Source organism: Rattus norvegicus, chromosome 4, assembly GCF_036323735.1.
Source record: "Rattus norvegicus strain BN/NHsdMcwi chromosome 4, GRCr8, whole genome shotgun sequence".
Classification (NCBI taxonomy): Eukaryota; Metazoa; Chordata; class Mammalia; order Rodentia; family Muridae; genus Rattus; species Rattus norvegicus.
The window spans coordinates 117,156,493-117,182,847 of NC_086022.1; the positions used below are offsets into that span (position 1 = coordinate 117,156,493).

Here is a 26,355-nt window from a genome sequence, read left to right on the forward strand (position 1 = left end):
GGAGGAAGAAGGGGAGGAGGAGGAGGAAGAGGAAGTGGAGGAGGAGGAATAGGGGGCAGGGAGAAGGGGGAAGTGGAGGGGGAGGAGGAGGAAGAGGAGGAGGAGAAGGAGGAATAGGAAGTGGAGGAGGAGGAATAGGGGGCAGGGAGAAGGGGGAAGGGGAAGGAGGAAGGAAGGAAAGAAAGAAAGAAGGGAAAGGAAAGAAAAAGCCAGTACACTGGGCAGGTCTTTGAGGCCCGCTCTTGGGAGCCAGAGAAAATCGGATCTCTGTTTGAGGGTAACACGGTTTACACATTAAGTCCCATATGATCTTCAAAAGCCGTGAAGCAATAAAGAGGTATGTGCTCTTCTGGCTTCCTTAAGTGTGTACATGGGTGCAAACACACATCCTTCTCATGTGCGAACAACACACACATAAACACACACACACATGAAGAATGAACAGGGATTCAGTGAAGGCTGACTGAACACAGATTGCTGGGAACTCACTGCTCTTCAGCTGATTAGAATTTCCAGCCTGGTGCCCAAGTGTTTGCATCTGTCAGTTTCCTGGGTGATGTTGGTGATACTGGCCTCCACACTTTGAGATCCACAGTCCCAGGAATTTCTGGACTTTATCAATTTAAAAAGCAATGTGCTCCCACCTTTCTTTCCATCTAAGAGTCACAAATACACAGGAGAGGTGTAGGCATAAATCAGTTTATTTAGCAACCTCAATGGGGAGATGTCTTCCTTCTTTACTCCTCTAACAACTCAGCGAGGCAGGGATTGCCTCTGTTGTGCAAATGAAGGGACTGAGCTCAGACGCTCAGAGACCTGCTTTAGGGCGAGCAGCTCATCACATCTGACTGTCTCCTGCTCAGTACTTTAAAGGTCCTGAATCATAAACAATTAAAATAAGGTGTCAACAACCACAGAAGGAAGGAAGCTTTGGGAGACTTAGCTCAGTGATAGAGAGATGGCTCTCCTCCCAGCAATGGAGGGGAACCACAGGAGGGAGGAGAGGAGCTAGTTATAATGTCCATCTCTGGGCAGAGATGTGGCCAGGGTATCAGCAGTGCCAGGGCCTGCATCAAGCTGTGTTAGTCCTGCTGGCTCCAAGCAAGATCTAAGAAGGGACTTCTCAAATGCAAACCCTTGAAGACTCTTCAGGCAGTGGGAGGGGATGGAGATTTGATCAACGAACATGAGAGGTCAGAGAGTGCATAGCAACAGAGAGAGGAAATGTAACCAGGGCTGGGGGTTACAGAACTGAAGGCTGTGTCTACAACAGACAGCGCAGGGACTTGGATGAGGGAGGGTGAATGCCCATCAAGCTAAAGGGAGAGACTCAAGCCTTATCCATCAGTGGGACCCTGCTGACCAATGAGTTCCCTAGGGCTAAAATCAGGACAAACTCCACTGTCTCCTCTCTGGATCTGGTGTAGTCTCAAAGTCTGCTGTAAGCCACGGAGCACTCCAGAACTTCACTCTCCTTTGATGTCCTCAGGAGATGTGGTTCTCCCTCCCTCCCCACCGCTCTGTTTGTCTGTCTGTCGTCTCTCTGTCTCTCTCTCTCTGTCTCTGTCTCTGTCTCTCTCTCTCTCTCTCTCTCTCTCTCTCTCTGCAGAGATGGCTCAGTGATTAAGAGCACTGGCTGCCATTGCAGAGAACCTGTGTTTGATTCCCAGCACCCACATGATAGCTCACAACCATCTGTAAATTCCAGTTCCAGAGGATCCCATGCCCTGTTATGGACATGGAGTCTGTTCTGGACTCCTCAAGCACCACGTATACGCCTGGTATACAGATATATATATATATGCATAAAATGAGAGTAAGAGGAAAGTGAACCTTAAAAAAAACTAAAACATTTTGGCTCGGTGTAACCATACATAACTTTAGTCCCAGCGTTTAGGAGGCAGAGGCAGGCAGATCTTCGTGAGTTTAAGGTTAGCCTGGTCTACACAGTGAGTTCTAAGACAGCCAGAGCTACATAGTGAGATACTTTCTCAAAAACAAAACGAGGGCTGCAGAGATGGCTCAGTGGTTAAGAGCACACTGACTGCTCTTCCAGAGGTCCTGAGTTCAAATCCCAGCAACCACATGGTGGCTCACAACCATCTGTAATGGGATCCGATGCCCTCTTCTGGTGTGTCTGAGACAGCGACAGTGTGCTTATATATAATAAATAAATAAATAAATCTTTTAAAAAAATGAAACAAAATAAAAAGTATTTGCATTGTTCTGGGCACAGTAGTTACATGTCTTTAATCTCAGCACTTAGATGGCAAAGTTGGATTCTGGTCTGATCTACAAAGTGATTTCAAGGCTGGCCCGGGTGAAATAACGAGCACCTGTGTGTCTGTCTGTATATGGGATGGGGGTTGGGCAGCATGTGTAGAGGTCAGAGTTCAGCCACACAGGTTCCAGGGATCAAACTCAGGTTGTCAGGCTTGATGACACATGTATGACCCACTGAACCATCTCCCCTGCCTGATTTCATTCTTGTGGCACTGAAGTGGCAATGAGGCTGAGATTGTTTGTACTTAACCACAGAGTGTGACAAGCCACATTCGGCATACACTGCCTCATCCACTCCCTGTGACTATGATGGTTTTTGTCTGCATCCTTATTTGATTTTTTTAAAAGATTTTTTTTTGAGATGAAGTCTTTCTACATAGTTCTGACTGTTCTGGAACTTACTATGTAGACCAAGTTAGCCTTAAAATCACAGAGATCATTCATTTATTCATTCATTCAGGTTTTTTTTGAGACAGGTTTCTCTGTGTAGCCCTGGTGGAACTCTCTGTAAACCAGGTCGGCCTTGAACTCAGAGATCTGCCTGCTTCTGCCTCCAGAGTGCTGGGATCAAAGGTGTGTGCCACCACCACCACCTGGCTTATTTTTCTTATAATTATATATACATGTCTATGTGTATGTGCACAAGAGTGCAGTGTCTACCGAGACCAGAAGGTACTGCTGTATCTTTTGGAATTGAATACAAACAGTTGTGAGCTGCCCTGTGGGTGCGGGAATTGAACTAGAATCCTCTGCAAGAGCAGTAATTGTTCTTAACTACTGAGCTCCAAATCACCATTTAAAAATTTATTGGGGGTTAGTGGTTCTCTGGAACCCACACGGCTGAATTATGACCTCTACAACATGTCACTCCCCTCCCTGCATCCAGAGACACAGGCACACATACATGCTCATGGTTCAGTGGGTAAGGGACTTATTGTCAAGCCTGCCCACCTTCTCAGGACCCACATGGTAGAAGGGGAAACTGATTCCCGAAAACTTCTTTACCTGCCCACAACGCTATGCTACGGCATGCATGCACACACAGATAAGCAAACAAACGGACAAATAAATGTAATACAAAATTTTAACAGATTTATTTTACCTGTGCGCATGTGTACATATGTGAGTGCATCCACATATTTTAGAGCACAGTGGTCGGAGAAGGCATCAGATCCCTCAAAGCTGACATTACAGGTGTTTTGCCACCTACAATAACTATTTACACCCAGTTTCTTATGCAAATGCTGGGATCTGAACTCTGGAGCTGAGCATCAAGCGCCCTACCTGCTGGGCCATCTCTCCAGCCCCACTATCCTCACCTGATAGATGAAAAAGCAGACAGGAGTGCAGCCAGCCAGAGGCCCCACAGTAAGGGTCATAACCAAGCACACAGGGATTCCTGCCATTTCTTCTAAGGCCTCCAGAGGACTCTCTAGTCCCCAAGCCATTTGAGCCCACTTGGCAAGAGGCCCTCCTACAGGCCACACTGAGCCCCACCTAGCAAAGCTTTTCCCACAAGTCCTTCCAGACACCCCTCCCCCAGCACATACACTCTACTATGGCCTCCTTCTGGGGTTGTCTCTTCTCAACCTCCTGTTGCATGCACTCCTCCTTTGCCACCAAACTGGAAGCTGGCTTCCTGGAGAACAGAGGGCAGGGGAAGCAAGCAGAAAAGGGGAATGGAGAATATAAGAGAGGATGGCAAGCTGGGTGTGGAGGTCACGCCTTTAGTACCATCACGCAGGCTGAGGTCTATGCGTAGGGGGCCAGCCTGATCTACATAGTGAGTCCCAGGCCAGCTAAGGCCACATAGTGACCCTGTATAAAAAACAAAAACGAAAGAGAGGACAGGGAAAGACAAACCCTAAAAGGTAGTCTCTCTCAGATGGTACTGGGTGGGGACCCGGGTAGAAATATGGGCTTTGTTGTATGAACCTATTCCCAGGAAGTTAGAGACAAACGCTACCCAAGATGGACCACAATAGACCCAAGTAAAGGTACTACCAAAGTAGAACTTGGTGAACCAGTGAGTTTTATTGGGATTATTTACAGGAGCAGAGGTGACTCAAGACAACTGTGTCGGCAAAGCCCACCCCAGCATGGGTGACAGCTCACTGCACAGCCTGCAGACTGCTCAACGGGTTGCAGGGCGCTTTTTCCAGGTGGCTCAGTTTGCCAGAGCCTCTTCACATGAGCCCATAGTTCCTACTCTTCCCTGCAGCTTACCTTGGCTGAGAGTAACTCTCAATGGTACCTACCACTTAAACGTGCCAGGGAAGGGAAGAGCCTCATCAATCTGGTGGGCCTGAGGGACTCCCCGGTAAACTACACATCCCATACACCCCTGTTTAGCGATGGTATAGAGCCCACATACAGTCATAAGCTTTGCACTGGATCAGACATAGCCTGAGGTCCTCGGTGACTCTTCCTCTTATAGGACGTACTCTGGTTACAATCTTGTTCTCTGAAGACTCTATGGCCTCTCTAATCAAAAGAACAAGTGGGTTCCCATTGTCCCCAGGGTCCTAGCTGACCTTGGTGGTCAAGGATCAAATTTTACAAAAACGTATTCTTCGACTGTCTTACCCTCACTGCTGTAGGCGCCCAAGCTTGAACCCCCAGAAGGACATAAGGACAGTTTTACTAGTCTCATCATTTTACCTCCATGTCACGGTTAGGTACAGCTTAAGGTGGTTTTAACAAATTCATTCTCTCTCTCTCTCTCTCTCTCTCTCTCTCTCTGTGTGTGTGTGTGTGTGTGTGTGTGTGTGTGTGTGTGTGTGTGTGTGTGTTTGCAGCCATAGCTGTCCTACAGCAAGCTCTATAGACCAGGCTAACCTCAAACTCACACCTGCCTTTAAAGGTATGCGTCACCACTGCCCCCCAAGTGAAACAGACAGTTTTAAACAACCCAAACAGTTTTACATAAATAGTTGTATTGCTGTGACTCCGTTTTCTCCAATTGGTGAAAGCTAACACAGCAGACCATGTAAATAACTATCTTGATTAGACACACATTTTGTTCTTTTAAGCTAGGGTCTGTAAGTATCCCAAGTTGATCAGTACAACCTTGGGGGATTTTAAAGATTTGATTGTTTTATGTGTTTGAGTGTTTCCTTGCTTGTATGTGGATGTGGCATATGCACGCTTCGTGTCTGTGGATCTGTGGAGGTCAGACGAGGGCCTCCGATCCCCTGGAAGCAGAGTTGTGGATGGTTGTGAGCCACCATGTGGGAGCTGGGAATCAAACCCAGGTCCTCTATAAGGGTAGCGATTGTTTTCAATGGCTGAGCCATCTCTCCCGTCTAATGTTATAAAGTTTCATAAACTTTAATCATCAAACATATCTATCATCTTTAAGTTCTATCGTGTGCAGGTTTATTCAGACTCCCTGTGGCTTTAACCTTTCATTGGCTAGGATGCTTTTCATTCTTAGCAAAAAAAAAAAAAAAAAAAAAAAAAAGAAATCATACAAAACCCATTCTCATCCACAATGTTCCCTTTTCTTCTTCTTTTTTTTTTTTGCCCTTTTTACAAAAATATGACCTCACACTTAAATTACTGCCTACAGTTCTCTCATACTCATTTTCTTTCTTATTACATTCCTCCAAATAAGAGCTGAATCTAAATAACAGACATGACACCCTGTAACAAAATAAGATGACAGTACACCTGCTTTTGGCCACCAACCTTTTTCACTGCAAGTCTTGAGCTAGCCTTTTCTTTGCTCAGATTTGGACAACTTTTTTTTCTTCCTCTGGATAGGAAGAAAATAATTTATAATTTAGTAAGAGTCCTGACATCGTGTCAAAATGACCCAGATGTTAGGGAATACAACCTTGCAAGCACGAGATGGCAGAAATGGCAGAAAACAAAGTAATACGGAGCCAAAATTCTCTGCATGTTAACTCTGTAACTGCAATTCTAGATGAGACATTTATTAATCTCTTTTAATCCCCATTGGAAGGAGTGATTATTTCTTTTTCTTTCTAAGCCAGGACATGGCCTCCCTCTCCCCTCCACTTGTAACACTGGGTTTCTTCTTTCTCCCTGGAGTCTCTCTTCTGTCTTATTTCCTTTGAGGTTTCTGTTTGGTGATTTGGGCCTTGGCTTCCTGGAGCCTTACCTACCCTCATTAATCTGATTTACGGTTGTCAACAGCATCTAAGCTTTCTGCTTTGTTTCTCCTTGACCCTTCTTACACAGGCCTTTTGCAGCCTCTGAAGAACTGCATTCCTGCCTCTCTGGTCCTCCATCTTTTCTCTTTTTTTCCAGTCTGGCTGCTTAGTGGTTAGTTACAAAGTGTAAATTTAGCATCCCTTGTTCCAAAGGCACCCTTATGTTTAATTTCAAATATTTTTTCATCTTGCTTTAAACCTTTCTAGAAACACTGTGAGCCCACCTTCTTTTCCTGCTGTACATTAAGGCTTCTTTTGCTTAATGTCCCCTTGGTGATGGTATGATGGCCTCTGAATGACGGCCAACCTATTTCACACATGGTCCAGAGCTCTCCTTGAGACAGTTGAGCTTCATCTGGACTTTGCATGTTTTTTGTCCTCTACCTGGGGTGTTCTTCCCCAGGCAAATGGGTTGACTCTCTTGTCTCTTTTAGATCTTAGCTTAAATGTCACCTCCTCATTAGGTTAGCTCTAATCACTCCTTTAAAAAAGAAAGGGAAGGGGTTGGGGATTTAGCTCAGTGGTGGTAGAGCGCTTGCCTAGGAAGCACAAGGCCCTGGGTTCGGTCCCCAGCTCCGGAAAAAAAAGAAAGAGAAACCTTTTAATTTCATTGTACTCCCTGTTTATACATCTCACATGTAACAAACTGCTATGTGTGGCTGGTGCCTCCACTAGATACTGCTAATTATTGAATAGAAGGATTTTTATTTTATTCATTATTACTGGTGAGTGTGTGTGTGCACACGCGCACGCGCGCGCAAAGGTATGATTCTCTTTCCACCATGTGAGGTCCAGAGATCAAACTTAAGCTGTCATCTCACCAGGACTCTCAAAACGAAATCAAAGATTCTAGCGGATGACTACATGTTTGAAATAAAAGAAGGGCTGTGAAAGGATTCTCAAGATTTTTTTTAAAGATTTATTTATTTTATTTATATGTTAGTACACTGTAGTTCTCTTCAGACACTTCAGAAGAGAGCATCCCATTACAGATGGTTGTGAGCCACCATGTGGTTGCTGGGAATTGAACTCAGGACCTCTGGAAGAGCAGTCAGTGCTCTTAACCGCTGAGCCATCTCTCCAGCCCCAAGATTTTTTTTTTTATTAAGCAAACAGAAGTTTGTGTGATGAGTCAAAAGCCCTACCAAATAAAAGATAACTTTAAAATATTTTCTTCTATTTTTAAATTATATGTATCTCTGTGAGCATGAGAAGGTGCCTCCAGAGACATCGGAGCCCCAGGAAGTTACAGGCTGTTTCAAGCCAACTGAACAAGGGTCCTCTACACGAGCAGTTGCGCTGAGGCATCTCTTCAGCTTCAATTAATTTTGAGACGTCCTAACTTTGGAGGCAGGGTTCATGAATCTGCAGCTAGAGCCAATTTTTTTTTTTTTAAAGATTTACTTTATTTATATGTGTACACTGTAGCCTGTAGCTATCTTTAGATGCACCAGAAGAGGGCATCAGATCTCATTATAGATGGTTGTGAGCCACCATGTGGTTGCTGGGAATTGAACTCAGGACCTTTGGAAGAGCAGTCGGTGCTCTTAACCGTAGAGCCAATTTTTGTGTGACCTGAAAGAGATTGGTATTAGCTCAGGACGACCAACCCCCTGCTCTAGACCAAGTTCTCAACACGAAAGAGATTTATTTGCCCTAGAGGGATAAAGGGCAGGTAATAAGGGATAAAAACAGGAGATAGAGGACCAAAGGAAAAGAGGAAGGGAACAAAGGAGAGGAGATAAAAGGGCCAAGGTATTTTTCCTGGAGGACAAAGGGCTGCTCTGGATAGAGGAGACAGAAGTGGCCCATAGACAAACAGAGGTTTATAACAGTAAAGGGGGAACCCTGTGTTAGGATGAGGTGTTTAATTTTGATTGGGCGTGTTAATTGGATGAACTAAAGGAGGTTTTGATTACTGGACTTCAGTATTTTGATAGCTGAACCTTTGTAGTCAGCCTCGGGAAAAAGAAGTGGCCAATTAAGGGAATAGACCTTGGTAGCTAGCATTAGGAATATAACAACATGGGGGTTTTTGTCTTGTTTTGTTTTCCCCATTTTGTTTTGTTTTGTTTTGTTTTGTTTTGTTTAGCAAGGCAGAGAGAATGGAAGAGGAGGGAATGGTTCTGCCAGAACCACGCCCACATTCAAGTTCGCCATAGTCTCTTCATAACCTGTATCTTTAGTCTGAGGACTTGTTGACTCTGAGATTCTAGAAATGAATGACAAGGAAAGCAGCTGTATATTTAGCTTGTCAGTGATTTCGTATCTGATCCTTCTGTTTCTCTCTCAGTAACTGTACCAACTACTTCAGGCATCCGACCCCCACCCCCGTCCTTTCATGCCACTCTCAGAGACTGGGTCTCACACTGTAGCCTAGGCTAACCTGAAACTGTATAGGCCAAGCATCGATCAACCTTCTGTCTCAGCCTCTTGAGTGCTGGTCAGTAATAATATTCTTTTTTCCTTGCTTCAGGGTCTTGTCCTCTGTTCACAATATTTTTCCAAAGGCGCTTGTAACCACTGCCTAGACCTCAAACTGGAGATCTTTAAATGTCAATTTTGCCCAGCTTAGAGCGTTACAGCAACAGCAGCCCGAGGACCCCTTGCTGTTTGTTCCTTTGCCTAGGATCTTTAAGAGTAGGGCCCGAACCTGCTGGTTCCCAAAGCTCTCAGAGATGACTGAAAGAAAACATGAAGGAGGTTGAGGCTGGCTGTGGTGATATACATACACATACTAATAACTTCAGCAGAGGAAGCCGAGGCAGGCAGACAACTGTGAGCTTTAGACCAGCCTGGTCTACATGAGAGTTTTAGGATAGCTAGGAACATGCATACTGAGACTCAAAGAGAACAAAACAGCACGCCCACAAACGAACATGAAGACATGATCAAAGCAAAAGGAAGCTGAGGTCTTGCTTTCCTCTTTTCTGTAGTAGATCTCCGCAGGGCCCCAGAGGGCAGACCACAGGAAGGTGGTACATTAGGGAGTCTGAGATGGAGGGGCCATGGGTCTCTTGCCGTCAGGTCACACTACTCACCTAGGTTGACTTTCGCTACAGAGTTTAGCATCAGCGCCACCTCCCGTCAATGGTGACTAGAAAGTCTAGCTATAATTGGATGCCCGCGAAAGGCCGGGCGTAAAAAGTAAGTGGGTGGCCATCTTTGTTAGGGGCAGAGGCCACGGCTACGGAGCCTCAGTGAGTCCACGAAACTTCCGGCGGCTAGCTGGTGAGTCCTGGTGCCCCACGGGAAGCGTGAGAGCGGCGAACGTTAGCTTCGTTTGGGACTCGCCGTACAAATGGCCCGGGCGTCCCGCTCTAGTGGCCTTCTACCGCCAATCACTAACGTACCCCCGTCGTGGGCGCAGCCCCTGGGCGATGGGGAGGAGCGGGGCAAAGGGAAGCGCGGAGGGCTGGAGCTACTGGCTGCAATGAGCGCCCCGTGCCCGGACTCCGGCAGACAGCCCTGGGCTCCAGAGTCTGCAAGCGGCCCGATGCCCTTCGCTCTGCAGCGGCTCCGGGCCGAGTTGCTGCGTCTGCACCGCGAGCGAGAGCAGCTCCTGAGGGCCCGGGACTGCGCCCGCCACCTGCAGGCGGTCGTGCGGCTACTCCGCTCCGGCTCCTCGGCCGGTTCCTTCTCCCTGCAGCAGCTGCACGGCGACTTACAGATGTGCCCTTCGCGTAGGGCGGCTCAGCGCCTTGGTTTCCCGGGCTCCAGGGAGACGCTTCTTCTGGCTCGCCCTGTTGGGCTAGCTGCGCAGCACCTGGATGCTAACATCGAGATGCAGCTTCGCACCCTAGGCCGGGCACCGGCTAGCCTGGGCCTGACGTCCCAACTAGCCGAACTGTTGCTGGCCCTTCCCTTCTACCACACTCTACAGGGACAATCCCTGAGCTTCGTCCCCGGGGCCGCGCGCCCATTCCCCGCGGCCCGTGTGCTCCACCTCCTGGCTGCAGAGCGGGGTTGTCAGGTGGCGGATAGACTGGCTGAAGCCCTTGGCAGATCGGGCTTGCAGGACCAGCTCCGTCGGCAGTGCGACCAAGAGCGAGAGCTGCTGCCCGGGCTGCTGGGCCTAATAGGGGGCGTGGCTAGTAGAGACAGCAGTGGACTGAGGCTTGGAGGGCCTGGAGCCCTGTGGAGCCAGTATTGGACCATGCTGTGGGCAGCCTGTGCTCAGAGTTTGGACTTACGCGTGGGACCCTGGGGCGACCCCAAAGCAGTGGCACAACAGCTGAGTCAGGCACTGTGTCAAGGTAAAGTGAGGGACCTGAGCTGGCATTTGGAGGTTGTGGTGTGGGTGTCTTTCTACCTTTACCCTCCCTCAAATCTAGCCTGCCAGCAAGAGTGGGTCCTTGAATTAATGCACTTCCCTGAGTTTAAAGTATAGCATTTAGGTTTTTCGAGGCCACGCTCCTTTCCACAGCAGTAAAATTTTGTTCTGAGGTAGGTTTTTACTACATAGTCCATACTGGCCTGCAACTCCTGCCTCAGCCTCCCACCTCCAGAGAGCCAATGTGCCTGACTTTCTGCCCTGACTTCTGTGGAGGAGGATGTATCATGAGTTGGCACCGGGCTGTAACCAGGGAAGTTTTGTTTTCAAGTTCCCTTCCTTTCTCCCATTAGCATCCCTGCCTCAGGAGTGTGAGAAGGAGCTGTTGTCTTTGTGTCACAGCCTATTTCATCGGTCTCTAGTCTGCAGCTGGGACCAAGGTAAGGAGTAAGGGACACTGGGGTGACCCAAAGGTCAGGTTGCCCACCCCTTCAGACTGTGTTCTGTCATCCCAGGGTTCTGCCAGGCCTTGGGATCAGCCGTGGGTGGTCAGAGCAGCCCCGCTTCACCATCCACTGCTGAGCTGTTGCAGCGGCTTTTCCCTCCCCTCTTGGATATCCTTCGCCAGCCTAGGCCAGAACTTAGCCTGTGCCAGCCTGCAGGTGAGACAGAAGGTGTGGAATGGGGGAGAGGGGTGCGGCAGAGCAGTTGATCTTTTTCCTGCCCTCTGTTCTGAAGCTGGCCCATGAACCGCAGGATTCTCTGTTCTTCCCCTCCCAGGTCCTACGCCTGTCGCTCTGGGACTCTGTACCCTGCAGACCACCTTGCTCTGGTTCTTGGGCAAAGCTCAGCAGCACCTGGCAGCATGGGCGCCTGGTCCCTTCCTACTCCTGATCCAGAAGGACTTGCCTGTGAGTGGCCAGGAGTAGGGGAGGGAGCAGCCTGGCCTGAGCTGAACCCTCACTCTCTGTTTCCACCGAAAGCCTCTTCTGCATGCAGTGGAAGCGCTGTCCAGCCTGGCCTCCGAGGCAGCCTTCAGTCTGGAGGTGGAGCAGCAGCTGGGTCTGGAGATCCAGAAGCTGACTGCTAGGATGCAGGTGAGTGCAGAGTCCCTGAGAGTGGCAGTGTGAGTGTGTGTCACGGGGGAGCAGGGCTGGGGACCTTGCAATCTCCTTAGAGCTTCTGCTAAATTTTTCCTTGTTGGTTTCTTGTTCTTCACTATGGAAAGAAATTCAAATATGGTCATAACAGTAATCAATTCATAGTCAGTTATGATTCATACCTCCTTGCTACTACCTAATAATAGTGGTAGTCACTGATATCATTGATTAGACTCATTTCATTAGTGACTGCATAATTACGCCCTTCACTTTACCTACTGATGTTTTTAATTCATTGTTCTCTCTTTAAAGGTTTCATTTGTGTGTGTGTGTGTGTGTGTGTGTGTTTGTGTGTACATACATTTGCTTGCCTCTACTTCTTGAATCTGAGATTAGTGGCATGTACCACCTGGCTTACTTTATAGTTTTTTTGTTTTTTTTTGTTTTTGTTTTGTTTTGTTTTTGTTTTTTTGGAGCTGGGAACCAAGCTCTACCACTGAGCTAAATCCCCAACCCTTACTTTACAGTTTTAATAAAGTAGCACGTGTCTTTGTTTAAAGAGTAAAATGCAAGCTGGGGCTGTGGCTAAGCAGTGAAGCATTTGCTGATCATGCACCATCAAGCTTTTCTTTGATCCCAGTCATGACTGGGAAGGGAAGCAGAAGGCGGCAGCAAGATGGCTCTCTAGTTAAAGGTGCTTAGTGCCAAGTCTGACAACCTGAAAAGATAGAACCATTTCTGCAAGTTGTCTCTGCATATGTGAGCACACCAGCACATACACATACATATATACCCCAGAAAGAGAGAGAGAGAGAGAGAGAGAGAGAGAGAGAGAGAGAGAGGAGAGAGGAGAGAGGAGAGAGGAGAGAGGATAAGGTTAAAAATTAAAAAGTAGTTTTAAGCCCTCTGATGAGCAGAACAACTCCCCCTTCATCTGGGGTTGGCTGGTTCTTCTCACCCTCTCTCTCTCTGGCTCACTTAGGGCCTCTCATGTGGTAGGTAAGCCCCACGCCACCAAGCTGTGTCTCCCATGATTTCCTTCTAGGTTTATTGACAAAGCTCTCACTTCTGTCTTTCTCTGTCCTGTTGTGCACACCACTGCTTCCTGGTGTGGAATGCCTAGCTGTGAGGTTATGTGTTGTGTCCTCCTGCTGTGGCTGGAGGCTCGTGTCAACTCTCAGCTCCTTTGCTCTGCTTCCCTGCTCCCCAAGCATCTCACTGCTGTGAACTCCCACTTTATTTCCCCTGAATCCCATACTTCCAGGATTTCTCATTCTTACCCTTGTCTCCTCAAAATCATGTCCCAGGGAAGCCTCTTAATGAGGAGAGCCTGACTGTGATGGAAGCCCAGAAGAGGGCCATGCTAGGTGCGAGCTTTTTAGAGGGTTCCATAAAGTTCCTGAGGCTTAACTGCTGGCTGGACAGCCTGAGTAACAGGAGCAGGCTCCCACGAGAGTCTTCCTGGGGAACCTAAGCTAGCTAATATGCTCCTTCTGCTAGTCCACATTCTCTCTCTCTCTCTCTCTCTCTCTCCCCTCCTGTTTGAGGTCAGGCCTCTGTGTGTGTGTGTGTGTGTGTGTGTGTGTGTGTGTGTGTGTGTGTGTGTGTCTGTCTGTCTGTCTGTCTGTCTGTCTGTCTGTGTCGGGAAAGGGTGTGGGAACTGGCAGAGTAAGCCAGTTAGCATTACATTGTTGGAGGCAGGGTGAGGGATGCTGTGCATACCTTTAATCCCAGTACTGAGGAGGCTGAAGCAGGATTGTGAGTTTGAGGCCAGCATAAGCTACAAGGAAATTTCAAGGCCAGTTTGGGCTAGACAGACTCTATCTAGATGGGAGGGGGAGAAACTTGTGTGCTGGAGAAGGGAGGAATTGAGGCATAAACAGGTCTGATGTGCCAGGGACCCAGTGGTTTCTTCTCCCCCAATCCTCAGAACTTCCCTTTCTTAGGGTCATGGGATCTGTATATCTATATATCTTTTTTTTTTCATTTTCTCTTGTTTTTTCTTTCCCCCTCCTTTTCCTTTCTTATGTCAGAGTCAGCTCAAACCTCATGGAGCTTGCAATCCTCCTGCTTCAGCATCCCCAGCCCTGGGGTCACAGGCATATGCCACTGTGCTCAGCCCACATTATTACAGAATTTCTGCCAAATGCTCCATGATTTAGATGCTTCTCCTCTCAAGACAGGCAACAACACAAAGACCCTTGTTATCACTACCACCTCCACCCCCTTTTTAAAGATTATTTAATCTTTATTATTCAGATCCCATTTTGGTTGCTGGGAATTGAACTCAGGACCTCTGGAAGAGTAGTCAGTGCTCCTAACCAGTGAGCCATCTCTCCAGCCCTGGTCATGCATTTCTAATACTCCTAATTCTACTTTCCAAATGCTGGGAGTCCAGCCACATGTCCAACACGCCTGACTTGTCATGTGCCTTTGATTATGAAGACAACTTGTAATCCTAGCTATTGTGCATGGTTTAGGTCCAGACTTCCTTAGAAAATGCCCACATTCCCATAATGATGCATCCAGGTTTCACAGACCCCCACACTGAGGCCTCAGTGGAAGAAACACCATCCCATCAGTCTAACAGACTAGCTCCTCCTTACTTTCTTTCCTCCCCATACAGCTCCTGCCCAAAGAGTCGCTGAGTCTTTTTTTCCAAGAATGTCATAAGCAAGCCACACAAGGCTTCAAGCTCCACATGCCAAGGGGTGGATACTGGAGGCTTCGACTGTGTCCTGGTAATTTTCCTTTCTTTGTGGCGCCGGGGATGAGACCCAATACCTCTCACTACCTCACACACTCTACAGTCAAGCAAGCCTTACTGAGTGAGCTCCACCCCCCGCCAGCCCACTGTCTTAGTAACTTCTCATTTCCGCCTTCTCCTTCGGGCGGTTCCGGGTGTGTAAATGGTCCAAGCTCTCCCCAGTTGTGGCTCTATGCCGCTGTCAACATCTTTGTCCTTACCTTTTTGTGCCCCTCCCTCTGAAGCCCACTGGACTTCCTTAGTCTCTCCTTCTGTCCTTTCTCTTCTCTCACTCCAGAACATCCCAGTGACCCCAGTGAGTACGCTAGGGTGGTGGTCTACACTGTGTTGGAGCCCGTGTTGCAAGGACTTCGAGGATTGCCACCCGAAGCCCAAGCCCCTGCCCTCAGCCAGGCACTGACAGCCACACTGGGCGCCTGGCTTGACCACATCCTTACCCATGGGATCCGGTTCAGGTGGGAAGAAGGAAAAATGGTAGTGGCAGAGGGAGAATGCCAATAGGGAAAATGGAGAACATTTGGGCAGAGCAGTCTGGGGAGGCAGAAGTGTCTGGTGGCCATATTGTATCTGAACATCTAGCCTGCAGGGGGCGCTGCAGCTCAAACAAGACTTCGGAGTGGTCAGAGAGGTTCTGGAACAGGAGCAGTGGGGCCTGTCCCCGGAGCTTCGCCAGACTCTGCTCTCACTCAGCATCTTCCAGCAGCTGGATGGGGCCCTGCTGTGTCTTCTGCAGCAACCCCTGCCCAAGAATCCAGTCCAGAGAAGACCTCACCGTTGCTGTGAGTTATCGCCCCTCCTCAACCCTAGGTGTCTCTAAACCCCTTCCATCACTGCTTTAAAAGACCCACACCCAGTCTCACCATTGATTTGGCATCAGCATTACCCACCAACCCGCCTTCCGCTCCTGCTTTTCAGGTTTTTGTAATGAGGTCCAGACCATTGAACTGCCCACCAGCAGCCTCAACAGCCTGGAAAGTCTGGCACCCCCTCTAAGGCCTGGAGTCTCCCCAGCCCAGAATACTCACCTGCTAAGCACCCTGGGGGGAGGAGGGCGAGGGGGAGGGGGAGGAGGACCTAGTCCTGAGGCTTACCTGGCTGGAAACCAGCAAGCCTGGCTTGCCCTGAGGCTGCACCAACACCCTCGTTGGCACCTGCCTTTTTTCTCTTGCCTAGGGACAAGTCCTGAACCCTAAGTTGACCAGAGCCAGGAGTTCCAAACCCTGCCCCAGGCAATGAACTGTATGTTAGAGAGGCTTAAAACTGGGCGCTTGATAAAACACGTTCATAAACTAGAGTCTGGAATTGAACCCCAGATGATCCTAGGATCTGCAATTCAGAGTAATAGGCAAACTACAGCCTGAAATCTGAAAGTCGGAAACAATGGAGACATCTTAGAGCTAGAAATAGAAGGGGGTCTATAGGGTTAGCTCTCAGGAGACGGAAGCAAGCTACTTGCTTTCTCTTGAATCCCAGGAGCAAGGCTAAAGTTAATTCATGAGGAAACACAGAGGAAGCAAACATTTCTACATGTGGAGGGACCTGTCTTACCCCTTCTTCATTTCTACTTTTAGTCATTAGGCTGCAGGACCTTGACATTTAAGCTTTGGCTGTTGCTACCTGGGCAAAGCTTGCCTTCTGGTGGGTGGACAATCCCTGCTGTGATCGTCCTCTCAACGGAAGGAGCCAGGATTTAGGATGGTGCTGACCTAGATCTAGTAGGTAGGACACTGAAAAGGCTGAAGGGCGTTTTCGTACGTAGGGGGGTCTTACACATTCACTGCCTATGCTGTGTGTGGCACAGAACACTGCTAATGGCCAAAGTATTTATGGACCACCAACTCTGGGCCCCTTGGCAGCCCCGGAGGGCAGCCGGGAGAAGTACCCCGGAGGCCACCGGAAGTCTGTTTCAATAAAAGGATCCCCAGTGCTACTCCTTCCGGGGCGGAGGTAACCATGGCGGCGGCTTTGGCTCGGCTCGGACTACGGCCGGTCAAGCTGGTTCGAGTTCAGTTCTGCCCGTTTGAGAAGAACGTGGAGTCAACAAGGTACAGGTTCTGGGGAGGTGGGAGGCGTCCGCGCTCCCCACACGTGCGCGCGCACCCTCGACCCCCTCCCGGAGTTCCTGGGCATCTCAGTCCCGCCCTCCCTCCCTCGCGCGCACACCTTGGTCCCTGCTCCAGGTTCCCTGGTCCCCGGACGCGCTTACCCTGCCCTCCCACCGCAGGACCTTTCTCCAGGCGGTGAGCAGCGAGAAAGTCCGCGCCACCAACCTCAACTGCTCTGTGATCGCCGACGTGAGGCATGACGGCTCTGAGCCCTGCGTGGACGTGTTATTCGGTAAACTTGACAGGGACACTGGTGGGCGAGGACGGAGCGCGACCCTAGCTCTACATATTCCGGGTCCCTTACTCATCGTTTTGCATCTTCCCCAGGAGATGGGTATCGGCTGATTATGCGAGGAGCCCACCTCACCACTCAGGAAATGTTAAGTGCCTTGGCCTCCCACATTCGGGCTAGGAACGCTGCCGCAGCAGCATCTGCACCCAGCGCAGACAAGGTCGCCCCAGGTACGGGTACCCGCCGATGACATTGTAGAAGAATCCCAACAACCGACGTTGGCTTGAAACTAAAGACAGTGGTTTAAGAAGAGCTGGGCTTAATCACTCTAAATGCTGCATGGAGGTCATGATACTGAGCAAGAACCCTAACAACAGTGCTGCTGGGGCAAGATAAGATTGGGTGGTGAAGGGTCCGTACAAATTTGAATTTTTCTTTCTCACTGCTTAACCATATTTGAATCTGTCACCCACGTACATTTTAATTAAATATTTATTGCCAAATGAATGCTGTTTTTCTTAGGTTGTTCACTTGGATTTTTAGAGAGGGTCTTACATGAGCTAACCTAAAACTTGATATGAAGACCACGGTGGCCTAGAAATGTGAAAGAAATTTTCCTGCCTCAGGCTCCTGAGTGTTGGGATTCCAGCCATGCCCCACCTTTGGCCTTCAGTACTCACCTTTCTTAGTAGTGTCTCCTCTCCATTCACTCTCATGGAGCCACCCATTCTGCTGTCATTTTAACTACTCAGGATTTAAACCCTACATTTTTATTTGGTTTAATCCCATCTTCTGATTATGATTACCTTCTGCCAACTTCCTCCATATTGCCACCAACATTCAAGTAGAACAGTCTCTTGGCTCATCTGACTTCCCTGCTCAGCCTTCTAGGCTAGAAGTTCAGTGTTTTCTCTCCTATCCCTCCCTTTCCTGGTCTGTCTGCACTGAGAGGAAAGAGGAGCCAGCCCCATCTATTGGCACACACTATTCCAGCTACTCAGGAGGCCAGCCTGGTCTATTTAGCAAGACCTTTCCATTCTCATTCTCCTAGAGGCCAGCCTGGTCTACTTAGCAAGAACTTTCCATTCTTACTCATCCTCCTGGAGGCCAGCCTGGTCTGTGTAGTAAGACCTTCCATTCTCACTCCTTGCCCTGTACCACTTTGATTCTGCCTGGTGTGGTTTTCCCTAATTATTTTGCTGCCATCTCATCTCATTCTTCAGGTCGGTAATGGCTTACTTCCACAGCCCTGAAATAAGTTTTTGGTTAACATCCATTAATGTGACCATGAAATCATTTTAGAGGGTTAAATGGCATTAAAAGTTATCTTTTCAGGCCCAGAGGAGTACTTCGTGTTTAAGAGCACAAGCTACTCTTTCAGATGACTCAGGTTCAATTCCTAGCACCCACATAGCAGTTCACAACTGTTGTAGGGCATCTGACACCCTCTCACAGACATACATGTAGGCAAGACACCAAAGCACATAAAAATAAATCAGGAAAAAGCGTATAAAAAAGTTATTCATGCATGCCACCTGGCTTTTTTTTTTTTTTTTTTTTTTTTTTTTTTTTTTTTTTTACTATTTTATTAGGTTTTTTTTACACTTCTACATCCCTGACATTTCTTTTACCCTAATCCCTTCCAATCCCCCAACATTATATAGGAGAGAGAGAAGATTGGACAGAAAAGGGGATATAGACCTCTATAGGCTACTTCCTGCTTATTATGGTTCTTGGGTTTCTTGGGACAAGTCCAGTGTTCGTCATCAGAGTACCCAGCAAACCAGCAATAGCAAATGCAGCAGCAGCAGCAGGAGGAGGGAACAGCAGCTGCAACGGGCCCTTTCCAGAGTCCCCAGAATTAAACTGTGCAGTGGGCAAAATCACACCCCTGCTAGTGCACAGGCAATTCATAATCACCTGCCGTGAAGCAGCCTCTTGCCCCACACCTAGGACTAAGAGATAATTTTTTTTAATTTTTTTACTTTTTAATGAATATTATGTTACAAACACACTGGAGAGTCATGCAATGCTTCCTGCATTGGATGCAATCCTGGGCCACAAGTCTGCACACCCCTTTGCAGTGGGATCTGTGACAGCAAAACCTTTCACCTCGACTTTATTGTTTGCTATGGCCCCTGCATTATCTTCAAAATAAACACCCCAACTTTTCTTCCACATGACTTGTTGCCGAATTACCACTACCTTTTTTAAAAAAGATTTTATGTATATGAGCATATATGAATACATTGTCTTCAGACACACCAGAAAAGGGCATTGGATGCCATTACAAATGTTTGTGAGCCACCATGCGGTTGCTGGGACTTGTACTCAGGACCTCTAGAAGAGCAGTCAGTGCTCTTAACCGCTGAGCCATCTCTCCAGCTCTACCACTACCTTTTTTCTTAGTTCTGGTTTGCCTTTCTGAACTGTTGCCCACACCAGCAGCAGGAAGTCTTTTCAGCTGCCCCTTGATTCCCTTTCACAGAGATAATATACAAGTTTTTGGCTCCTGTGTTGTCAGCACAGTTGATCACAGCTCCTACTGGAAGACCCAGGGAAATTTGGAATTTCGCTCTGGAGGACCCACCACATCCTCATTTTGACATCTTGAGCATCCAGAGAGCATCAGAAAAGTGTAACTGGATTTTTAAAAAAAACAAAATTCTTACTACAGCCACATGAGTATTCTTTTAAGAAATTTTAGTTTTATTTATTTATTTATTTATTTTGGTTCTTTTTTTTCGGAGCTGGGGACCGAACCCAGGGCCTTGCGCTTCCTAGGCAAGCGCTCTACCACTGAGCTAAATCCCCAACCCCTGAAATTTTAGTTTTAAATAAATGACCAAAGGTTGGATATTTTCCTTTAACATGCTCCATCTGTTTTGGGTTTCTGTTGTCATTGTCTGGTTTCCAGATAAAATCTCTCACTGAACCTGGACCTTACCCTTCTCAGCTAACCTAGCCAGCAAGCACCCAGGATCCCTGTCTCCATCCCCCAAGTGCTGAGGTTACAGGCATATACTATCCCACCTGGCTTTTTATGTGGGCAGACTGGGTCCCAAGTGAGCTGGTGCTTTCCCAGCAAGTGCTCAAATCACTGGGCCACCTTCCCACCAGCACCTTTGTTCCTCATTGTGAATTACAAGAGGAGGGAAAAAAAAATAGCCCTCAGCCACTGCCAGAGAGCTTAATGAATGCCCAGCTAAGAATGGCTGTGTAGTTCACCAAGTAATACTGTAACTCTTCTCTGCTTAAATGAGTATTAGAGGCTCTCCCACCATCCTTTAAGAAAGACAACTCCCTGAAGGCTGTAGAATATATCTGCCTGGGGTGTGTGTTGCAGGATATTTGATCATTCTGTGAACCCTGAGATTGTGTTATTTACTGGGAAAAAAAGGTTTCTAGTTGTGGCATGGCTCAGCCTGAGCACACACCGCTAATCCAAGAGCTTTCTGCTTGAATATTGTAAACAAGATTAAAGTCTACCGTAGGACAAGAGGCAGAACAAGCAACCACTGCTCAAGTATTGTCGGGAAGTGAGCATAAGATTATTGAGATAAAATTATAGAGAGTAAGACTGGTGTGTTTATATAAAGATGAAGAGAGGGGGATATGTTCTATGGAGGTGTGGTGAGGTATGGGGAAAGGGTAGAGTTGGAGTTCCAGAAAAGAATGGCGGGAAGGATGAGGTACAGTTCAGTGGTAAAGTAAACCACAGTGGTAAATAACAATAGATAGAGAAACAAGGATAGAGATATTAGGAAAACTCCCGAATCTAATTCCTTTCCTTTTGTTTCTTCTTTGACCACAGCTATACCCCGAAAATGCCAACCACCACCAACCTTGCCTCTCGGGGCCCCCACCTTTATGTATCCTCTGAAAAGTTCCCAGAATTCTATATGTCACACAATCACAGAAATTATCTGCAGCTGGCAAAACCACATTTCAGCTAGAGCATGAGGCAAACCATAGCTGCTATGGTCAGTCTAAAGCAGCCCATATCCCTATACCTGGCATTAAAAGGAAAACACATTCTTTTTTTTTTTTTTTTTCGGAGCTGGGGACCGAACCCAGGGCCTTGTGCTTGCTAGGCAAGCGCTCTACTGCTGAGCTAAATCTCCAACCCCAGGAAAGCACATTCTTATAACATTTCTATGTACTTTTTAAAAGAAACCAAAAATCCAAAGTTCTCAAAAGTGTTACTACAGTACCTGCCTAGCATGCAGAAGTTCCCAGGTTCCTTTCTGGCACTCTAAGTGAACAAGTTGAGTGAGTGGGTGAATGAACGAGCCTGGGCTGTAGCTGTTGGCAGAGAGCTTGGCTAGCACTGAATACACTAATAGTGGCATGTGTACTTGTAACCCAGCACTGGGAAGGCAGAGGCTGGAGGGTCAGAAGTTCAAAGTCATTTTTTGGCTACACAGCAATTTCCAGGCCAGTCAGGGATATAGACTATCTTAAATGTAAAAATCAATAAATAAAATTACAGGCTAAGTTACAGGCAGACTTGTCTGAAGATATAGGACTGCTTAAAGAAACAGACCCTACCTAGGCTTCCTTGCGAGTCCACTCCAAGAAGAATGGAAGTTGGGGTGTGAATAGTGATACAGCTTAATTCATATACACTTGGGTTTTGGGGTTTTTTTTGTTTTTTTCTTTTCTTTTTTTCGGAGCTGGGGACCGAACCCAGGCCTTGCGCTTGCTAGGCAAGCGCTCTACTACTGAGCTAAATCCCCAACCCCTACACTTGGGTTTTATAAGCTAGCCCTGGGAAGCTCTGTGGCTTGGATCCAGTTACTTACATTTCCTAGGCCACGATTTTCTGCTACCAGATTAGATCTGGGCAGTGATGTGTACAAGTAGCTTCTGACACCCTGGAGGCTGAGGCTATCATAAACCTTGGGGACAGTCTGGGCATATAAATACAACCAACGCGGCTTTATATAGCAAGTTGGAGGAAAATCTAAACAATCACATCCCCCAAAGAGGGGAAAACTGGCTTTAGTATGATCATTTTTTTAGAAAAATACTTTTAAGTGTATGGACGAAAGTGCAGGGTCAAAAAAGGCCTTTAGATCATCCGGATGTATCTGTAAGATGCCATTTTGGTGCTAGGAACTGAACTCATATCCTCGGCAAGAGCAGCAAATATGTTAACCGTCAAGTCATGTCTCCTGCTTCATTCCTTATTCGTACTTTTTTCTTTTTTTAAAGCATGGTCTCACTGTGTAACCCAGGGCGGCCTCAAATTCACGGAGATCCTCCTGCCTCTGCCTCCTGAGTACTAGGATTAATGCTGAGAGCCACCACGCCTGGATGTTATTTTTTTTAACAGGATGGAGGGAGGTGGGGAGGGAGGGAGAAGGGGAGGAGGGAGGGGGGAGGGAGAGAAAGTAGGTGAGGTGCGCACAATCTACAGCATAAGCGTGGAAGTCAGATGGTGTATGCTTATATGTAGGCCAGAGGTGAAGGACATCTTGTGGAAGTCTGTTCTCTTCCTTCCAAGACGTGGGTACGGGGATCAAACTTAAGTCGTCAGCCTTACGAGCGAGCGCCATTACGGCTGAGCCATCTCTCCAGGCCATGATCAGTAGTAAAACAAAACAAAACAAAACAAAACAAAACAAAACAAAACAAAACAAAACAAAACAAAACAAAACAGAAGGGACTCAGAATGCAATTGCTTCTCTCTCCTTCCCCTTGAACTTACACCCACTGACGCATTTCACCGATTGTGTCCTGTACTCAATATTGAGTACAACCAGCCACAGCGCTTCCGGGTTTCGGGGCCGGACCTGACGTGTAGGGCGGGATTTCCGGCAGGGGCGGGGCGCTCAGGGAGGCGCGGGGCGAAGGCTCAGTTCGCTGACCGCACGGTGGCAGCCGGTGCGCGTGCTGGCTGCCCGCATGGCCCGGGGCGAGAGGCGACGGCGCGCTGCGGCCGCAGAGGGGGCGCGGCCGCTGGAGAGGGCGCGGGGTGCGGGCCGGCGGGATGGCAGAGCCGGCGGGGCGCGCGGCTCGGCGGGCGGCGCGGCCCTGGCCGTGGTGGTTTTGGCGCTGGCCTTCGGCCTGTCGGGGCGCTGGGTGCTGGCGTGGCTCCGTGTGCGCCGCGCGCTCACACTGCACCCCGCTCCGTCAGCGCTACCGCCGGACTCCTCCAGTCCTGCCGTGGCCCCGGAACTCTTCTGGGGTACCTATCGCCCACACGTCTATTTCGGCATGAAGACTCGCAGCCCCAAACCACTGCTCACGGGTAACCCTGGGGCGGGTGAGTGGGGAGGACTCAACAGTCTTCGCAGAGTTAATACAGTATATATTAACTTACGTGGCCATTCTACTTCCCAGGACTGATGTGGGCGCAGCAAGGCGCCACCCCGGGGACCCCTCCTAAGCTCAGGCACACATGCGAACAAGGAGACGGCGTGGGTCCCTATGGCTGGGAGTTCCATGATGGACTCTCCTTTGGTCGGCAACATATCTATGATGGGGCCTTAAGGCTCACCACTGAGTTCGTCAAGAGATCTGGGGGTCATCACGGAGGGGATTGGAGCTGGAGAGTGACCGTAGAGCCTCAGGTCAGGACACTAGGATCTTTGCTCAGCCCAGATGTCCCCCATCCTCCCCTCCCAGCAGCAAATGCAGTATGTAATGGAGGTTGACAGCAGTGACACTAGGCTGGCTGACAATCTCTGCTATTTCCTTGTTTGTAAAACAGTGACACCTAACTCAAAAGATTAAATGAAACGGGTTGGGGATTTAGCTCAGCGGTAGAGTGCTTGCCTAGCGAGCACAAGGCCCTGGGTTTGGTCCCCAGCTCCGAAAAACAGAAAAAAGAAAAAAAAAAGATTAAATGAAACAATCCATGTGTAATTCTAAAACATCCGTCATTTTCCAGAGGAACCCTGTTCAGACGCAGTCCACTGGGTGGGTCTGCTTATCCTCAGTATTGACAGATGTATGTTTGCCACAGTTCTTGTAATTCCTGCTAAAACTGATTCTCAAAAGGATGTTTTTCTGATGCTTTGTTGTGTTCCTTGGTCACCTAGGCCTCAGGTACACCTTCCTTCCCTTTGGTGTCCCTGTTCTTCTACGTGGTAACAGATGGGCAAGAGGTCCTACTACCAGAGGTTGGAGCCAAAGGACAGTTGAAGTTCATCAGTGGGCACACCAGTGAACTTGGTGACTTCCGCCTCACACTTCTGCCACCAACCACTCCAGGAGACACTGTCCCTAAGCATGGCAGGTAACTGGAGGATTGGTGCAGGGGTGCTTGGGATATTGACTTAGCCTGGTCTCTAGGACCCCTCCCTCCGCACCTTTCCAACCACTGGGACTGGTAAGACATCCCTTTCATAAATAACATTCCTTATTTGTCTTCTTGCCTCCAAGCTACAATGTCTTCTGGTCCTCCAACCCAGGGCTGCCTCTGCTCACAGACATGGTAAAGAGCCACCTAAACAGCTGGTTTCATCACCGGCCCCCAGGAGCCTCTCCGGAACGATACCTTGGCTTGCCTGGATCTCTTAAGTGGGAAGAGAGAGGCCCTAGTGGGCAAGGGCAGTTCTTGGTCCAGCAGGTGACACTGAAAGCCCCTTTCTCTGTGGAGTTTGTGTTTGAATCTGGCAGTGCCAGGACAGGAAGAGACCAAGCCTCTGAGCAGCTGGTAGGTGGCCAACTGACCCGGGCCCTGGAGAGCCATGCTGCAGCATTCAAGGAGCGTTTTGAGAGGACCTTCCAGCTAAAGGAGAAGGGCCTGAGCCCTGAGGAGCAGGCTCTGGGTCAGGTTGCCCTCAGTGGCCTACTTGGTGGGATTGGTTACTTCTATGGACAGGGTTTGGTGTTGCCAGACACTGGCATGGAAGGGTCTGAACAGAAAATGGACCCTTCCCTATTTCCGCCTGTCCCCCTTTTCTCTGGGGTCCCTTCCCGGTCATTCTTCCCACGAGGCTTCCTCTGGGATGAAGGCTTTCACCAGCTAGTGGTCCAGCGATGGGATCCCCACCTCACCCGGGAGGCCCTAGGACACTGGCTGGGGCTGCTCAATGCTGACGGTTGGATTGGGCGAGAGCAGATTCTGGGGGATGAGGCCAGAGCCCGAGTGCCCCCGGAATTCCTAGTGCAACGTGCAGCCCATGCCAACCCTCCAACCCTGCTCCTGCCAGTCATACACATGCTAGAAGGCCGGGCCCCTGAGGACTTGGCCTTCCTGCGCAGGGCTTTCCCCCGCTTGCATGCCTGGTTCTCTTGGCTCCATCAAAGTCAGGCAGGGCCAGTGCCACTTTCCTACCGCTGGCGGGGCAGGGATCTAGCTTTGCCTACCCTACTTAACCCCAAGACACTGCCCTCGGGCCTGGATGACTACCCCAGGGCCTCACATCCTTCTGCAGCAGAGCGGCACCTGGACCTGCGGTGCTGGGTGACATTGGGTGCCCGGGTGCTGTCACAGCTTGCAGAAGAGCTTGGGGAGACTGAAGCTGCTGCAGAGTTGGGCCCATTGGCTGCCTCTCTAGAAGCAGCTGGAAGTCTCGATGAGCTGCACTGGGCTCCTGAGCTGGGTGTCTTTGCCGACTTTGGGAACCACACAAAAGCAGTACAGCTCAAGTCTAGGCCCCCACAGGGGCTGGTTAGGGTGGTAGGCAGGCCTCCACCTCGACTGCAGTATGTGGATGCCCTGGGCTATGTCTCTCTTTTTCCTTTGCTGCTACAACTGCTGGAGCCCAGCTCACCCCGCTTGGGACCCCTGCTGGACGTTCTAGCTGATAGCCGCCATCTCTGGAGCCCCTTTGGGTTGCGCTCCCTTTCAGCCTCCAGTCTCTTTTATAAACAGCGAAATACGGAACACGATCCACCTTACTGGCGAGGTGCGGTGTGGCTGAATATCAACTACCTGGCTTTGGGGGCACTACACCACTATGGGCGTGTGGAGGGTCCTCACAAGGTTCAGGCTGCCAAACTCTACCGTGAACTTCGGGCCAATGTAGTAAGCAACGTACGGCAGCAATACCAGGCTACAGGGTTTCTGTGGGAACAGTACAGTGACCAGGATGGGCGGGGCATGGGCTGCCGCCCCTTCCAAGGATGGACCAGTCTTGTTTTACTGATCATGGCTGAAGAGTACTAGTGGGACAGAAGGAAAGCTAGGCCTTTGTGTCACTTGGAATATGCAGACAAGGGCTTGGGTTTCTGGTCTCAGTGTTTCAGATCCTGTAAGCTCATCTCAGGTGTCTCCTTATTGTCATCCCATACAGCTCTGGGGTGAACGTGAACTCAAAGAGTCTATTTTTCTAAATAAACTGGAAAACAACATAACTGGCCTCTTGCTTTTGGCAGTTTTGCCTTGGGGCTATCCTCAATAGGGTGAGGTGATAAATGGCCACTGCTTCACAGCAAGTGCGGTTAGGGGACATGCAGTGA

At 48.9% G+C, this 26,355-nt stretch overlaps 3 protein-coding genes and 1 pseudogene across 4 annotated transcripts; 3 read left to right on the plus strand and 1 right to left on the minus strand.

Annotated features, from left to right (window-relative positions):
- The first annotated feature begins 7,562 nt into the window (after nucleotides 1-7,562).
- Nucleotides 7,563-15,794, plus strand: Ccdc142 (coiled-coil domain containing 142). 2 transcript variants are annotated; one of them, XM_008763085.4, is made up of 9 exons: nucleotides 7,563-10,717; nucleotides 11,088-11,174; nucleotides 11,250-11,396; nucleotides 11,515-11,645; nucleotides 11,718-11,831; nucleotides 14,461-14,575; nucleotides 14,879-15,056; nucleotides 15,181-15,380; nucleotides 15,517-15,794. In XM_008763085.4, the coding sequence occupies exons 1-9, from the start codon at nucleotides 9,763-9,765 to the stop codon at nucleotides 15,792-15,794; spliced, it is 2,205 nt and encodes a 734-aa protein (XP_008761307.1). In that variant the 5' UTR covers nucleotides 7,563-9,762. The 2 variants fall into 2 exon arrangements, with proteins under 2 accessions (XP_008761307.1, XP_038964642.1); XM_039108714.2 differs by lacking the exons at nucleotides 14,461-14,575; nucleotides 14,879-15,056; nucleotides 15,181-15,380; nucleotides 15,517-15,794 and having other exon boundaries at nucleotides 11,230-11,396; nucleotides 11,718-11,788.
- Nucleotides 15,795-16,550: 756 nt separating this feature from the next.
- On the plus strand, nucleotides 16,551-17,441 carry Mrpl53 (mitochondrial ribosomal protein L53). The gene is given in 3 exon segments (NM_001108635.2): nucleotides 16,551-16,646; nucleotides 16,826-16,938; nucleotides 17,034-17,441. Coding segments are annotated over 3 exon segments (360 nt in total). The 5' UTR covers nucleotides 16,551-16,554; the 3' UTR covers nucleotides 17,189-17,441.
- A 1,463-nt stretch (nucleotides 17,442-18,904) lies between these two features.
- Rpl23-ps8 (ribosomal protein L23,pseudogene 8) lies at nucleotides 18,905-22,775 on the minus strand (annotated as a pseudogene).
- Nucleotides 22,776-22,842: 67 nt separating this feature from the next.
- Mogs (mannosyl-oligosaccharide glucosidase) lies at nucleotides 22,843-26,246 on the plus strand. Its single transcript, NM_031749.3, has 4 exons — nucleotides 22,843-23,194; nucleotides 23,287-23,516; nucleotides 23,988-24,184; nucleotides 24,331-26,246. Exons 1-4 carry the CDS (start codon nucleotides 22,849-22,851, stop codon nucleotides 26,060-26,062), a joined length of 2,505 nt encoding a protein of 834 aa, NP_113937.2. The 5' UTR covers nucleotides 22,843-22,848; the 3' UTR covers nucleotides 26,063-26,246.
- Nucleotides 26,247-26,355: the final 109 nt, after the last annotated feature.

Coding starts and splice junctions, on each gene's coding strand:
- Ccdc142 (XM_008763085.4), top strand. CDS start 9,763: ATGGCCCGGGCGTCCCGCTCTAGTGGCCTTCTACCGCCAATCACTAAC. Junction 10,718..11,087: donor GAGTCAGGCACTGTGTCAAG/GTAAAGTGAGGG, acceptor TTCTCCCATTAG/CATCCCTGCCTCAGGAGTGT. Junction 11,175..11,249: donor AGTCTGCAGCTGGGACCAAG/GTAAGGAGTAAG, acceptor CTGTCATCCCAG/GGTTCTGCCAGGCCTTGGGA.
- Mogs (NM_031749.3), top strand. CDS start 22,849: ATGGCCCGGGGCGAGAGGCGACGGCGCGCTGCGGCCGCAGAGGGGGCG. Junction 23,195..23,286: donor CCCCAAACCACTGCTCACGG/GTAACCCTGGGG, acceptor TCTACTTCCCAG/GACTGATGTGGGCGCAGCAA. Junction 23,517..23,987: donor GAGTGACCGTAGAGCCTCAG/GTCAGGACACTA, acceptor TTGGTCACCTAG/GCCTCAGGTACACCTTCCTT.